This window comes from Pundamilia nyererei, unplaced genomic scaffold (assembly GCF_000239375.1).
Source record: "Pundamilia nyererei isolate P.nyererei 1_Seehausen unplaced genomic scaffold, PunNye1.0 scaffold00034, whole genome shotgun sequence".
NCBI lineage: Eukaryota > Metazoa > Chordata > Actinopteri > Cichliformes > Cichlidae > Pundamilia > Pundamilia nyererei.
In genome coordinates this window covers 3,412,944-3,427,771 of record NW_005187435.1, presented here as the reverse complement: position 1 = coordinate 3,427,771, position 14,828 = coordinate 3,412,944, and the positions used below count along the sequence as shown (strand labels likewise).

General features: G+C 38.1%; 2 protein-coding genes across 3 annotated transcripts in view; both read right to left on the bottom strand.

Moving 5' to 3' along the window:
* Positions 1–2,438, bottom strand: part of LOC102207388 (CD9 antigen-like) — a 9,405-nt gene extending 6,967 nt beyond the window's left edge. Inside the window, exon 1 of the mRNA XM_005729798.1 lies at positions 2,162–2,438. Within this exon, the coding sequence (XP_005729855.1) occupies positions 2,162–2,230 (69 nt within the window). The 5' untranslated portion in view covers positions 2,231–2,438. The remainder of the gene's footprint in view (positions 1–2,161) is intronic.
* Positions 2,439–9,052: 6,614 nt separating this feature from the next.
* Positions 9,053–14,345, bottom strand: ngfb (nerve growth factor b (beta polypeptide)). Of its 2 annotated transcripts, none has more exons than XM_005729796.1 (2): positions 14,257–14,345; positions 9,053–10,199 (listed from the first exon to the last, which is right to left on the bottom strand). In XM_005729796.1, exon 2 carries the CDS (start codon positions 10,186–10,188, stop codon positions 9,580–9,582), a length of 609 nt encoding a protein of 202 aa, XP_005729853.1. In that variant the 5' UTR covers positions 10,189–10,199; positions 14,257–14,345; the 3' UTR covers positions 9,053–9,579. The 2 variants fall into 2 exon arrangements, with proteins under 2 accessions (XP_005729853.1, XP_005729854.1); XM_005729797.1 differs by lacking the exon at positions 14,257–14,345 and adding an exon at positions 11,708–11,730.
* Positions 14,346–14,828: the final 483 nt, after the last annotated feature.

The window sequence follows — 14,828 nt, the reverse complement described above, 5'->3', positions numbered from 1 at the left end:
CAAAAAAGTGTCTATGCTGAGTAGCATCTTTCCTCTCCAGGAGAGCTTGGCTTACCATAACACGTTTGATTGAAACCAGGTTTTACTCTGAGAAAATGAATCATTTTAACCTCCTACATAACATTATTTAATTTAAACATCCAAAAATAAAGCCAAAAAGAATAAAAGGACAAATGTGGATTAAGGGCAAAAGATATTGTCTGTGTCATAGTTATATATTAATCCTAACCATGTTCCTTATATGTTCTTTCAGGACAAGTGTCACATGTTATATGCAGATGAAAAAAAATTCATCTTCAAAATTTTGTAAAAGCATGGAATCCCAAGCAGCACATCTTCAGTAACACTCTCAGATCCTTTTCCTGACTTGCTCTTCAGATTCAGCCAAACTAAAGAGTGGAAGTGTCTTCTGTTAGTTCAATTCAATTCAATTTTATTCATATAGCGCCAAATCACAACAAAAAGTCGCCTCAAGGCGAAGGAACAAAACTCAAGCTGCAGCTCCAACCCTCACTGCAGGAAACTCAGTCCGGACTGGGCCACTCTTTTTTTTTTTTTTTTTTTTTTTTAGGAAGGTTTAGTGAGGTACTCTGCCAATAAAATGATTGAAAATAAGGCCACGCTGCAACAACAGCCCATGCATCCTCATGGCCCATCAAAGTACCACATTTGAACACAAGAATTAGCATCAGAATCAGCGGTCCATCTCCCATGGTGCATTTCAGCCACAGGCTGTGCCAGCCTCACAGTGCCTGGGTGATGTAACTCACACTGGCATTGGCTGCTTGTTGGCTCTGCACCCCAAAATGACAGCGTACTGTACGCCCCTTTTGGCTACAACCACAACAGCTCTGCTTTCAGTCCCAAAACTGCCGAACAAAGAGGCTGCTGTCACTTTGGATGACACAAGTGATCGTCTTACAGAGCACAAATGAGTCAATGCAGCCAGTTAAACTCACACTGTATCATTTAGCAGTAAAATATTGAGTATCTTTTGCAAGAGACAATAATGAAAACCAAACAAGAGTAAACCCAAACAGGCTCTTTGTTAATGACCTAATAAATGTATCTATTTATCTAAACACATCACTGATTGAAAATGATAATAGTTAAACAAGGGGGGGGGGTTTCTTGCAGCCTCAAGTAGGGGCAAGAGTTTTCCTTGATGTTCCCAAACTCAGGGTTGATAAGTTTATGAGATACATTTGTGGGGTGAACAGAACAAAAAACAAAAAAGGCAAACCTAAAACCTTATTGGAATACTTATATTCTTTGATTCACGCAGAATAATTAAAATAAAAGAATACAAAAAGAATGAATCTTGATCCAATGTTTAAGGTTGCATACTACAGTCTACATGCAAACTGACAAAATATTAGAAGCTTAAAAGTACTTCTCTGACACATTTAGCCTTCTAAACACCAAGAAACTTATGTCATATGAGAAGTCACTGGCATATAATCGAAAGTGAATCTGAGTCACGGGGAATCTTATCTGAGCAGCACTGCAGACCAAAACAAAAACCTTTCATGATGTTCCCCAAATAGATTAACCCCGCATGTAAAAGAAAAACAAAAAAAAGCACCCTTCACACGCCTGCAGCAGGAAAGTCACACCTCAACGTCAAATCATGAACTGGGATCTGTGTTGGAAAAGTAGCTCTGGTGTATTTGTTGCAGCATGTACTTGGTGCAACAATAAATCATGACCAACTCTAAAGCAGCAGCCACTAATGAACGCAGATGAAAAGAAGACTCTGGGTTATATAACTGAGGTTTGGTTTGAGAATTTTGGGAAACAGTGTGGAGTCAGAGGGAGACGGTGTGAACAGAGCAGGTGCATTGAGGCGGTCTGCCAGACATTAACTCCTAACTCTGTACGGAATAACAAAGGCTGCTGTATTTAAAAGCCATACCAAATAATATCAATAGACGGACTTTCAGCCTTCAGTACATTGAACGTGTAAACAAGGCTAGGAACAAACAGGTTTTTCACAAGGAAACTCCACAGTCGCTTAAAAATAAACCGAATCAATTTCACTTCCTAAAGAGAAAACAACAAAACAAATAAATAACCATAAAAAACAACAAAAACGGTGATCCGGCTTTTTCAGAGAGAAACAACGTTAATTCTTGGCAAACCGCTGCCGAAGCGGACTTACCCAGAAGATGATGTTGAAAGCGAAAAGCAGATATTTCACACATTTCATCCCACCCTGCACTTTGCTCATGATGCCACCTGATTTGTCGGAGTCTCCGATCTATTGCGCGATTCCTTCTTATTTTGCAGCGTCTTTCAGCTGGACATCAACCCATGCAATGAAGACCTGCGCCGTTACACCATCCAGACATGAAACATGCGCACAAGTGCTGCTGCACGCCATCTGCACACGCCCATAAGCGTTCGCGAGTGCTGAGGTACCCAAGGTGGGGTTCAGGGACGATCTGGGATCCCTGAGAGAGACACCAAGAGGTCTCCCAGCGAGAGCAGAGAGAGGGGTTCATTTGTGTGTTCGACACCAATGATTTGGGCTTAAAAGTAAATAAATGAGGGGAAAGCCGGTGGTATGGGTTAACCAGCATTGTTACGAAGATAATATTTCTTACAACATGATTGATCATATGTTTTGCAAGGAAAAATAATTTTGTAATCGTGACTGAATACCGAATTACACAACAATACATGTACAACTGGTGAAACAAAAACATCTGTTTGCAGTATTTATTTTAAATTCTACTTTGAAGTGAATATGGTAGATTTGAACTTCAGGTTAGTAAAGTCTTGAGGAGCTACTGCACATCTTGGCATAGTCTTGCATTACATGAAAATTATATCAGTGTGACAGTATGACACTTTGGATTCCACTACTTATGTGTGTGACCTTTACATTAGACGTTGGGCAAGAATTTATCATGGAGACACTTTTAACATTGTCCTCTGCCAGTCACTGATATCCCTGTTTGTGTGAAAATAGCTTCTTGTGTGCACCTACAACACAGTGACCTGATAGTTAAAATAAGATCAGCAGAGACATAGCCAGGATTTTGGAGATGTTATTATCTGATCTCTTATGTAGACCTGTTGTTCTTGCTAGGATGGCATATTAGAAAAAGTTTGGCGGTAAAACAAAGAATAAGCCATGTTTGAAAATGGGCAATAGTTTCGACTTTAAATTAGATACAAATGTAGCAGGTACACAGTCTATAAATAGAAAGATTAAGCTTTGTAATTTTAAAAGCTATGTCCAGTATGTAATCTTTCCCCACATGACTAGTCAGGTGTAAGACTAAGTAGCAGACAGTTCTCAGGAATACATTTGAAAATATGGAACGCTCTTAACAACACGTTTAATTTTGAGTGTGCCATTCATGATTCCTCTTTAGGCTTGCATACCCAAATACTACCACTGATAATGTTAAAAAGAAGATAATCATTAGGCATCTCAGTATATTGACGTTTGAAAAAGAACCTATAGTATAAGATGGAACAACCATTAGGTGAAGATGGGAAGGAGAAACTCCATTTTCACAGGAAGGAACCTCTATCAGATGGCTCGGGCAGACGCTGTCATCTGCTGTGACTGGTTGTGAGTGGGGAGAAAGAGGAAAGAAAATGGAGAATGGAGGAAGACAAGAAAAAACACAAACTATGAGGCAAGTCTGGACTTTATTTACTGTAAACCTACTAATGCTTTCACTTTGTGCGAATGTAGGACCTATCCCGGTCCTACATTCAACCATTCATTTGCTTTTCTCTTAATAACCAATATTTTTGTATGCAATGTTTTTAAGCTTTCTTCTTTTCTTACTTACTTTCTTTGTTAAATTCAAATATTTGAATATATTCTTTTTAATTTTGCAGTGCTTTTAAATAATAATACATTTTTAATCTTTGCTTATGTGTCTAAGTGGTTTTTTTTTTGTTAATTTACAACAACATACCAATAACCAAAATGATCAGCAGCAGCAGCATTGACATGTTTTTATTGTACTTTGGCTAAACACATGCAAAAGTAATGACATTCAGCCTCATGTTAAACTAACATAATAAACATCAAATGTGCTATATAGTCTGTACATGATCTCAGAATTAGTGTGACAAAAGACAAATTTCTTTTGGCCTGAGATAAAGTTAATGTACTAAAATACAGATGGGTTAAAATGCTTGACCCCTACAGAGGATGTAGTTATGCTGTCGGGATCATTATGTGAGACTTTAGGACTGCTCTCTTGGCCTGGACCAGTGATTGAAAACCTTCAGCTTCGGAGTGATATACATATCTTTTACTAATCTCTAGTGGCTCCCTGTGGCTTTGACAAAACAAAGCAACAAAAAAACACAATTAAACATTTTTTTTTAGTTCTGCATCATTGTTATATGTGTATTATAGACAGAATTTTAAGAAAGAAAATAGTTTTAATATTTTATCAACTAAAATGTAAAATCTTAGTCCCTGTCTTCAATCTTAGACTCTTAATTTTGTTTATTCTTAGTAAAGGTGCATATGGATGTACATCCTACATACAAATATCTACTCCCATGTCCCCCTATAATTTAACCACAGGCTGTAACTTTATTTAAAAGGCTATGTTACATTTACTATAAGTAAAAGTTGAATTGTTGTTGTTGTTGTTGTTGTTAAAAGCAGAGATTTTGTAGCAGCACACTGGACAGAGTTTTCCACTAACATCTTCAACACACCTAAAATGAAGGAATATAATTTGGAATAATCCAGCCAGATGTGGGGCTTAGAGAATCAACACCAAAGCACAATGAAGCTCTTCTTATGACACATACTAAGACACCTTAGTTGATGCTGTCTCATTCACCCTTAAATAGAATGAGTCTAAATGAACATTGCCTAAAAACAAAGTCTGTATGGAGATTTGCCAGTGCTCTTCTGTGCCTTCTTTGCAGGACGGAGGGAGGTCATCTCGGGGTCACACGCTTTGTGACATGCAAGCTTCTCTTGTTTGTAGTGCCTTTGTTTGCTGCAGTGATGTGGGAGGGGAACAGCGACCCTCCCTGTATGTCTGCCAGAGTATCAGTGAGAATCAGCATGGGTGGATCATGAGACACATCACATCACTGCCTACCACCTCTATTTTCTTTCTCTCTCTCTCAAAAAAAAAAAAGAAAAGAAATCAAACAGGACTCAACAAACACAAGGAAAAAAGTATGACAATGACAGCAGTTCTCCTTTTTTTTATAGAGATAAACAGATGGCATTGTACACACTTGAATTACAAATGATTAATAGTTTCCATGTGACCCAGAATAAGATCATTGGACTGGATGGGTGTTAACCCGATATCAGTTCGGTTACCCAATCCTGTCATGAATTCAGGACTGTAATTATCACTGCGGAAGTGCATCCAAACTGAAACGATATCCTCAGGGTATAATGGAGCCATAATCCCATTATCCCTCCACCGACACACTGTCCTTACCTCCTCACCCTCTTCTACTGTTCTTGATATGTAAATGAGGTGCAAAAATGTAACCTGATCTCCATACGGTGCAAGTATGAGTCATCCTATGAGCCAAGAGACACCAGAGGTGAAGTGCAGTCAAATCTCACTTTATATTTTTTCTTTGAACAGGCCGTGCTAAACCTCTAATTAGAAAAATGGCCAATTACTGTTTCAAAAGACAACTTTAGTTAGAACAAATAACTGACGAAAATAGCAAAATACAGTTATCTTTAGTTCCTTTGCAATGCATATAAACAATGTCACTCAAAATATTTAAGTACATTTCCATACCCCTAATGTGCACCACTAGAGTAAGAGAAAACCTGTACGCAACAGAAAAACGTCTATGCGTTTCATTGTCTCCATCCAGTGGACAGAGCTCGAAATATCAAGTCTCTCAGCTGTGGTTTGCAGACACTACTTATGAAAGAGGTCACTTTGTTTCGGTCTTTATGCAGTTATCTTTATCCTTGCCACAATGCTCACTTTGAATGGATCTTAAATTATAAATCTATTAGTTGATATGAACAATTTATGCATTTTAAATTTTATTCAGCCTTTACTTTTACTGGACCTTTCAAACAAATTTCAGTATCTTAGCAAGGTAGGATTACTGCGTCATACTACACAATTATATCTATGAAATTATGTAAGCTCAGGTACCTTGTTAGTACATTCATAACTTAATCCATCCTAAAAACGATATCCGGAAATAACCAATAACAAAAATAAAAGGCTCAATAATAACAACAGCATTATTTTCTTGTGTTCAGGACTAATTTTAAGACAAAAAACGTTATGAATGTATTAAGTAACAGTAGGTCAAACCATCTAATTAAATTACACCTTCTGGAAGATGTGGGTGTAATTTTTTACTGAATGTTTTTTTTTAATTTTTATTTCATACATTTTAGTTACACATACACAGTATTTTTCCATTTCATTTCAGCCATATTGACTCTTCTCCACCTGCCACAGGACAGCAGCTTGGGGACTCCCGTCAATTTCGCGTTGCTCAATAAAATGAAGTAAACATGTTCAAAACAAAGAAGCGCTACTTTTTCCGAGGGCTTCGCATGGGCCCTGAACTAAACACGAGGCATGCGCATGGACATGCACACTGACGTCTGGCATGTGGTAACGTAAGGCTTTTTATAACGCGATTATAAAAACCAAAAAAAAACCTATTTACTTAGAAACCATGGAAAAACGATCTATAACAAAACCAAATTAATATTTGTCCTATTTTGTTCATTTAAGTGAGCATCAGTGCTGCTTTTAGTTTGTGGAGGTAGTGTATGAAACGTGGGGAACTAGCTACAATTTATTGCCTGAGCGGAGTCTAATATCTGTCAAATCCAACATGTTAGGAGTCACGTTTTTATTTGTGAAAGTATTATTTTTAGGAAATTTTTCATGTTTCCGTCTTGACCTCTAGGGGGAAGTGTTGCATTCTTTTTAGCAGCTGAGCCCTGTTGCTTTATCTTAAAACTCAAGGTTTCCAGGAATACAACCTCATCTGATTTTTGTTTGCATTTCTACATTAGTTCCATGTTCGCTCAATCATATCAGACACCTCAAATACCCGATGGGACACAAAATTAGGCTGCAAGCCTACAAAAATCCCAATCGATACTGCCTGGAGAATAATTTTGTGTTCGCTGAGAGCACTGAAATATCACTGGAAAGGTATTGTATTATCAATCATTTTTGCCCTGTGTTTGTCTTTTCAGTTTTGTTTCATATGCACTGTAGAATGATAGCAAGAGAAAAACACAAAGCAAAGCCAAAAAAAAAGAATGGCGGTAAAACGAAGCCATATGGGAATTCTCTTTTTTTCACTTCTGTCAGGGCTTTCCTTTTTGCTGAAGGAAGCAGCAAGCTTCCCAGAACACTACAGAAAGCACACAGTGCATGTTTGTAAATGTTTAATAAATAACAATATCAACAACAACATTTATTAAAAAAACACTTTTGGTTTTATCAGGCCTGGGTCAAATTGTATTTGCAAAGTTGTGGATTGATTTAGTCTTCTTCAGTAAATGGGCTGCATGACAGTATAATGACTGGCAGAAAAGAAGCTTGACTGTGTTGTTGTGCCAAAAGTCCTAGAGGCTGCTACTCTGTCATAAGCTGAGCTGCAGTTTAAGGTTAAGGCAGGTTTAAGCCTGTGCTTTCTGGAACCAAATCACATGGTCTTTTAAACCCAAGGTCTGTGTCTGTAAAAGCTGCAGCTTTAAAATGTTCCTGTGATTTAGTCTAAACCCAGCAGGCATTAACTAAACAGCAGTGAATGAAACCTTCTGCAATTACCGAATAGCTGTCCAACATAATAAAAAATCAACGTATAAGTAAAGGACATATTTCTACTTTTAATATCTTCAAGTGTCAAACTAATGTCATAGCGCAGTTACATTAGAGGAGTTTGGGTTGGGAGATCTGTTCATAACAGCTATATATAAACTACTGCAGCAATACAAGTTCAGTTCAGGCCTTAATTAAGCACTAAGATAGCAATTTCATCTGCATCAAAATAAAAGAGAATTATATGAGCAATATTTGTATTTATCAAAAGCGATACTAGACTACAAATGATCAGACACACACAGCATATTGTTTTAGAGGTATTTCTAAATTCTTTGTTGAGCAGTTAGTAATCAAGGAAAGTCAGACAGCTGAAACCAGTTTCCTTAATTACCATTTTCAGAGTCTGAATGACATATGGATGTTTGGAGCAGATCTTATAATCATCATTCATCATGTAAAGGTGCCATTTAGCTGTGGTTCTGCTGCATTTTAGGTCTGTATTTGTAGATGTGGTATAAGTGATAATTTGAAAGTAAAGTATAAAAGCAAAAGATCATCCACTTGTACCTGTATGCTCTGCCTTAACGCAATGAACCAGAATTAATCTTTCATGCTTTCTTATACACTATAATGTTCTCCATTTGAATTGCACTGCATCAGCAAATTTACCTCCCGTCTGCAGTTTGGTTTGGTCTTTGTTTCCATTTCCTGTCATTATGGCATCCTGGCATTTGATTGTTGCTCCTGGATGATAAATATTTATTATGCCTCCTATTTACCTTTGTAAATGTATGGAGCTAAAAAGTTTCCATAGAGTAAGAGGGGGGAAATGCTATTGAGGCCATGTTTTATTACACTAAGCTACTACTTTTTCCTAATGTTTTAATTAGTTTGTTTCCATGTTTAGTTTATTTTTGTGGACTATTTAGGTGTATAGTCAGGTAGTATGCACATCAGACCTCCCTTCTCGCTGTTTTCTCCTTTGGAAAATTTATGCGCTTATGAGATGACTTTTTCGGGACTATGCAACGCTTGGAAAATGATGCTACAAAAATTCAATAAATTCGCTCATTTGGAGCATGGCGTTGCCACTTTTACATTACTGGTTGGATACACCAAACACAAGAAGTGTATAATAGAATATAATTTTATAATCTGGAGAATTTTTACACCAACAAATTAATTCCAAGCCTTTGGCATTTAAAAGATGCACATGTTTGTGCTTGAAACATCAGATACAGCAATGCTGAAAACAGAGAGGAAATGGTTGGAATGAGCCACAGAGGAAACAGTTGTGCACTTAGTATAGCAAACATAACCCATGAATGTATGCAATATGTGTATATGTACATAAAAATATTTCCTGTCTGTATTTTAGAATATTTTTCAGTGTAATGCTTAAAAGTTATGATAAATCCAGAGCACGCACACTTGTCAAACTGAGCACGTAGCTGCGTATTGAATTTCCGTAAGCTGAGTCTGATATAAACCACAGCTAAAATAGATACCGGCACAGCTACACCCCCTGTAGCGTGGTACTTCAAACAGTTAAAAAAAAAAACCCCAAAGCAAACAACCAAAACACAAAACCAGCTGCAGATACTCTTTGACCCAGGTCTGGTGTATATACATGCAGTCTTGATACTTTGACATATACTAATAATTTACTTTGTGCAGAGGTTGAGAAGTTTTTGGTGATAAATTATGTGAAAAAAAAGTCACTTCTGCCTGCCTGTTTGCTTGTCTGTGTATGTAATGCATTTGGGTTTGTGAATCTGTGTGCGCGTGTCGTAAGTCTTCATTGCCGCCAGGACTTGCGGCTGAGCACGCACACACAGGCCACGTTAATGCGTATGTGTCTCCACGCCACCAGGTTCTGGAACGAAGTCAGCGCTCGCACAAAAGTGTGTGAATTAGTACAGTAGGAGTTCCAGTGTCTCGCATCAATTCCTAAACAGCCTGAGCTGCCTGATCGAGGGCTATGACATGTCGTCTCGAAGAAGTACTGCTTCATGTTGACATTGTTGATTTTCACGTCTGGGAGGACTGTCACCTCTCTGCCTAAGGTGTCCGTGGCTTTGGTCTTGTTGACCACCCAGACACTAATACTCTCACATACTGAGTACATCCCGCGGTGTTGAGGCTGCCCTGCTTGCCTTCGGGTCCTTCTGCCAGCACTCTGTGACCCCGATGGCTCTGCATCAGGGGCCTGAGAGCTAAAAAGCACTCTGGGTGAGAGGTAGTGGCGCTTGGTGAAGAGTTTGGGATCAACAACCGGGATAGAGTCTGGGTTGTCACTTGGAGTGTTTTCCTGTGCCGCTGTGGTGGTGGTGTACAAGTCCCCTCTGGTTGCGGCCACAGCCTGGGCACTTAAGAAGAGGAACAGGACCAGCATGGACGACCTCATGGGCACACGACCTGAGGGTGTCAATAAGAACGGAAAACACATACATGTTACAGCGGATATGAAACATTACATATGAAACATAGAGCTTCTTCAGCAGACATGAAGTAACATCAACATTAATATGTATAGGATGTTTCCAAGTGATATTCCCTTTCTTTTGTTTTCTTTTTGGTATCCAGTAACTCCTGAGGGAAATAAGTGGTTCTTTAGCAGTTATTGTTGTGCTCACCATACGTATTATATCACTGTTTATGGGCTTCCTGAAGACATGACAGGTGGAGGTTTGAAAACGAAACGTGAATTTATTTATTTATTTTTTAACAATGTAGTATTAATCTCCACATGCACTTATTCAATCCTCAACATGTTGAACTGTGAGATTCCCTTTATGCACGTGCATGCTGGAGCTCTTGTTTAAAGCAGAAGAAACCCCAAACATCTTTCCTGACATTAAGTTTGATGACTTACCGTTAACAGTTTTTACATGCACTATTTATTAAAAGTCTGTGTTTGGCATTGCTAAGGGTGGAGTCTGCAAATCCTGATTAGGCAGCTGCTGCCGAGGCTGCAGAGTCCCTGAGCTGATTTATACATGTAAACAGAAAGCAGTACAATGTTTCATATCTAATTTAGCAATAATATAAAAAAATTACTAACTCAATTACATCCACAAGATGACAGTGAACTCTCTTAACAATCTGTGGCTGCCTGAAGACATTCTCTGGAGTTACTTCATGTGTACACCATTTATTGTCCCAGTGATCACTGCAGCAGGCTATGGCTATGAGTCACGCACACTGTTGTATTCCCTCTCTTTTATTTCACACAGGATGTGATAGATTTTTTAAATTGATAACATGTGAATTGTGGATATTAAGCAATGGTGAGTAAGGATAGCCCAGGAATTTCCTAGTAAGTATCCATGAAGGTCTTAGAGGTTTTTATTCTTAATTCTAAGCTATTTAAGACAACTACAAAACTCGTATTTTCTTGTATTTTTCCAAGTGATAGCAGTGCTCTTTAGTGGCTGCGGCAGTTATGAAGTAAGAAAGTCAGATGATGTGGTGCACAGAGCTGAATGAATGACGGTTAAGGTTGAGTTGCAGGAATGGGTGAATGGGTCAATAAAATGCCAGACTTTAATATAGAAGACTGTTGTTTGTTTACTGCAGTTCATTTCCTTGGTCAAACCCTCATTCAGTGTCTCCTAAAAGCAGTGTTTTCCAACCATTCTTATGGCACATAGGTGTGCCGTGAGAAATGATCAGGTGTGCTGTGGAAGATTATTTGGTTTCACCTGACTGGTACACCAAGCGACCGGTGTGAGTAACAGGAAGAACAATTATATTCTCTTCCACCAGAGGACAGTACAACTTCTTGCTCCAATTTAATGGGTTACCAACTGCCTTTATAACCGAAGAAGACGAATAAAAAATTACTTAGTCATGTTGCAAGTGAGATAACTCAGCATGGAGTTGCAGAAGGTAAATATTTGAAAAGAAAAAGTAGTCAGTCTGACCTGGGTCCTGGAGAAAATTCCAAGATGAAGGTGCTAGTGTGAGTAGTGGTCAGAATAAAGCAAAAAAGGTATACTGGGAGGAGACTCAAATCCAGCCTCTGGGAGTCACAAGCTACCAGGTCCAGTGATCAATGAGGAAAGAGGAAACCTTTATGGATACTTGTGATTAAGACTAAGAAAATAAGAGGAAATTCCTGCACCATCCTTACTAAATTATCATTTTGTTTGGTGATGTGCCGTGTGATTTTTCTAATGTGAAATATGTGTGTGGGAAACACTGTTCTAGAGTATGACCACTCAACAACCTGGTTTTATTTTTGTAAACCTGATACTCTTCTTTCAAGGTTTGTGAGCTGAAATGAAACTTAACTGGCGTGAAAAATACTTGCTTTATTTGCCCCTTTCGGTAAGACTAATCCGTGGATACGGGTTATTTGACTTGGGTTGAAGGACTAGTTTTTTGTACTGTCTGCTTCTTTAATTCCCAAGAGATCACCACAGTGGATAGATACACATGTTTATTTGGGACAGAATTTGTGCCGGATGCTCTTCCTGACATTTCTATTTGTGTGGACTTGGGACTAGCATTAGCTTGTGACTCCCAGAGGCTGGATTTGTGTCTCCTCCTGCAGGTTTTACATATCACCCTGGGTCAACTCACCTGAATCAAATGATTAGTTCGTTACCAGGCCTTTAGGACATGTTGAAGAGGTAATTTAGTCATTTAAATCAGCTGTGTTGCATCAAGGACACATTTAAAACCTGCAGGACACTGGCCCTCGAGGCCTGGAATTGCCCACCCCTGATCTAAATTGTCCAAAAAAATGTACACAGTACTGTTTATTAAAAAAAGGAAAACTAGACAGAAACAGTGCTGAATTAAATGGTGGAAAATTAAAGAATAACATACCCAAAAAACCAAAATTACCCATCAGAGTAGGCGTGACACATAGGGAAATATATAATTGACATTATTGTGACGTGTTTGATGTCATTTTCTTTTCATCGTGTCATGACTCACCACAAAACACAGAACAGAACATCTGTGCTTAATGGCTTTTTTAAGTTGACAGGCTGTGTCCTTCATTTAATACAACAGGAATTACAGGCATGTCAACACCTGTGATAGCTACAATAGCAGGCTCTGTTGGGCAGGCTTATTATATGCTGTGTTTGCCTCAGGTAGCAGGGTGAGCACTTGTGGATTAAAATTGTTGTTAAAACAAATCAAAAGAAAAACTATAGCCTGTGCAACAATACATAATGTGAGCTAGAACTAAAATATTATAGGTTTTTAAGGTCTGTCTAGTTCAAGTTATTGATACCTGGTGCAACATTTTGACATGACAAAATCATTACTGCATCATTGTTGGAAATAAACAGACAAAGGCAGTGAAGATATGCCACACCTCTTTTTTTTTTTTCTTTTCTGCCTTTAAGTGCCAATTTAGATTACTTTAGGGGACAGAGGAAGATCACTTTATAGCATAGCATAGCAAACATCACACAGACTAAATTAACAAGGAAAAAGCTTAAGATGAGAACAATATCTTCCCAGGAGCAGCATTGCTTATAGTAACAAGAAAAGTGAAAGACCAGCAACAATGCGGTGTCTATGTTCTCTTTTAAATTCAAAATTATACAGACATGTCAGGGCTAATTTGACATTCGTAAACACATTAATGGCTCAAATGTACCCAATGTGTGACATGGCTTATTGGCACATTGAAATTGAGCAGAGTCAATTTTTTGTAATGTTTCAGATTTTTGGAAGTGGGGGAATAACACAGGAAAATAAGTGCTGATGAGCTTAAAAAAGAAATTTCAGAGCTGAGTGAAACAAACAAAGAAACCGCCACCGGTGCACCAGTATTGTAAAATGCCTAATCTAATACCTCCAGATGATTTCGTATTTAACCCCATTCATATCTTCTATTTTTTATACTTTGGTTATTGTCTAATATTAAAATGTGTTTAATATTATAATATGTACGTGTGGCACATATGCACGCAAAAATATAAATAAAATAAAAAAACAGAAATGGGACAAAAACTTTTGACAGCACTATAAACCTACAGGTCTAGAAGTAGCAGCTGTTGCTACCACACAAACCGTAATTAAAATAATCTAAAAACCATAATCTCTCTTTGACATCTGGCTACATATTTTCCAGCTTTTTCTGCACATCAACGTTTAAATGAAAATGTAAACACTGGCTTTACTGGTCTCCATATTTACTTCTGTGCAAGAGCAAATGTGAGTGATGCCTTTGTTATTGTTTTTCGGCACATGCAGGTCAGTTCAGGACAGTGACCAGTTTACACTGGAATCTGATATTAGCAGCACTGAATGGATAATGTGAAAAAAACAAAAAACAAACAAACACTGAGGATGCAGTGTGAACACAGCCATGCTGAATAAGCACAGTGTTGCTAGCGTTACATATGTATTATCTACAACAGACATCTACAACAAAACAAGACAAACACATGAAAAAAACTGATCTGTTTCGAGACTTGTTTGCATTTACATATATATATAGAAATACCTTTTCAGTGTATGCACGTGAACTGTACCACCTTTGTGGCTCCTAGAGGATGTGATTAGAGTTCTGTGTGTTATGGGCACCTCCTGCCATGAGGCCTGGCTGTGGCTGCCATCCAGCACACCTCTGCCTCTTCAATCCTGTTGACAGACAAGTGGAGAAATTGTCTTAGCCAGCTCGTAAACCCACTGTAAACACATTCTTTACAAGACAAATAAGGGAAGAGAACATTAATGTGTTTTCCCCTCTCACCACACCGTTACATACTGAAACATATTGAAATCAAGAAGCAGACCTCCATCATGTACATTATTCTAGGGGGTGGAAATGGCATGTTAGTTTAACGTTAACACAATAACATTTGTCTGAATTCTTGGACACATGAGCTTTGACAGATTTTCCAGACTTAAACAGTCTTGTACCTTCAGACAGATAGCCTCAAACATTTAAACTTGAATGAATATTTACGAGTAAGTCAGAACCAGATCACTATGGAATTTGGTATTTTGTACAGTATATGAGTGCATAACAGAATATTTAGACACTCTAAGCCATTGTGATAAATCAAAACATCA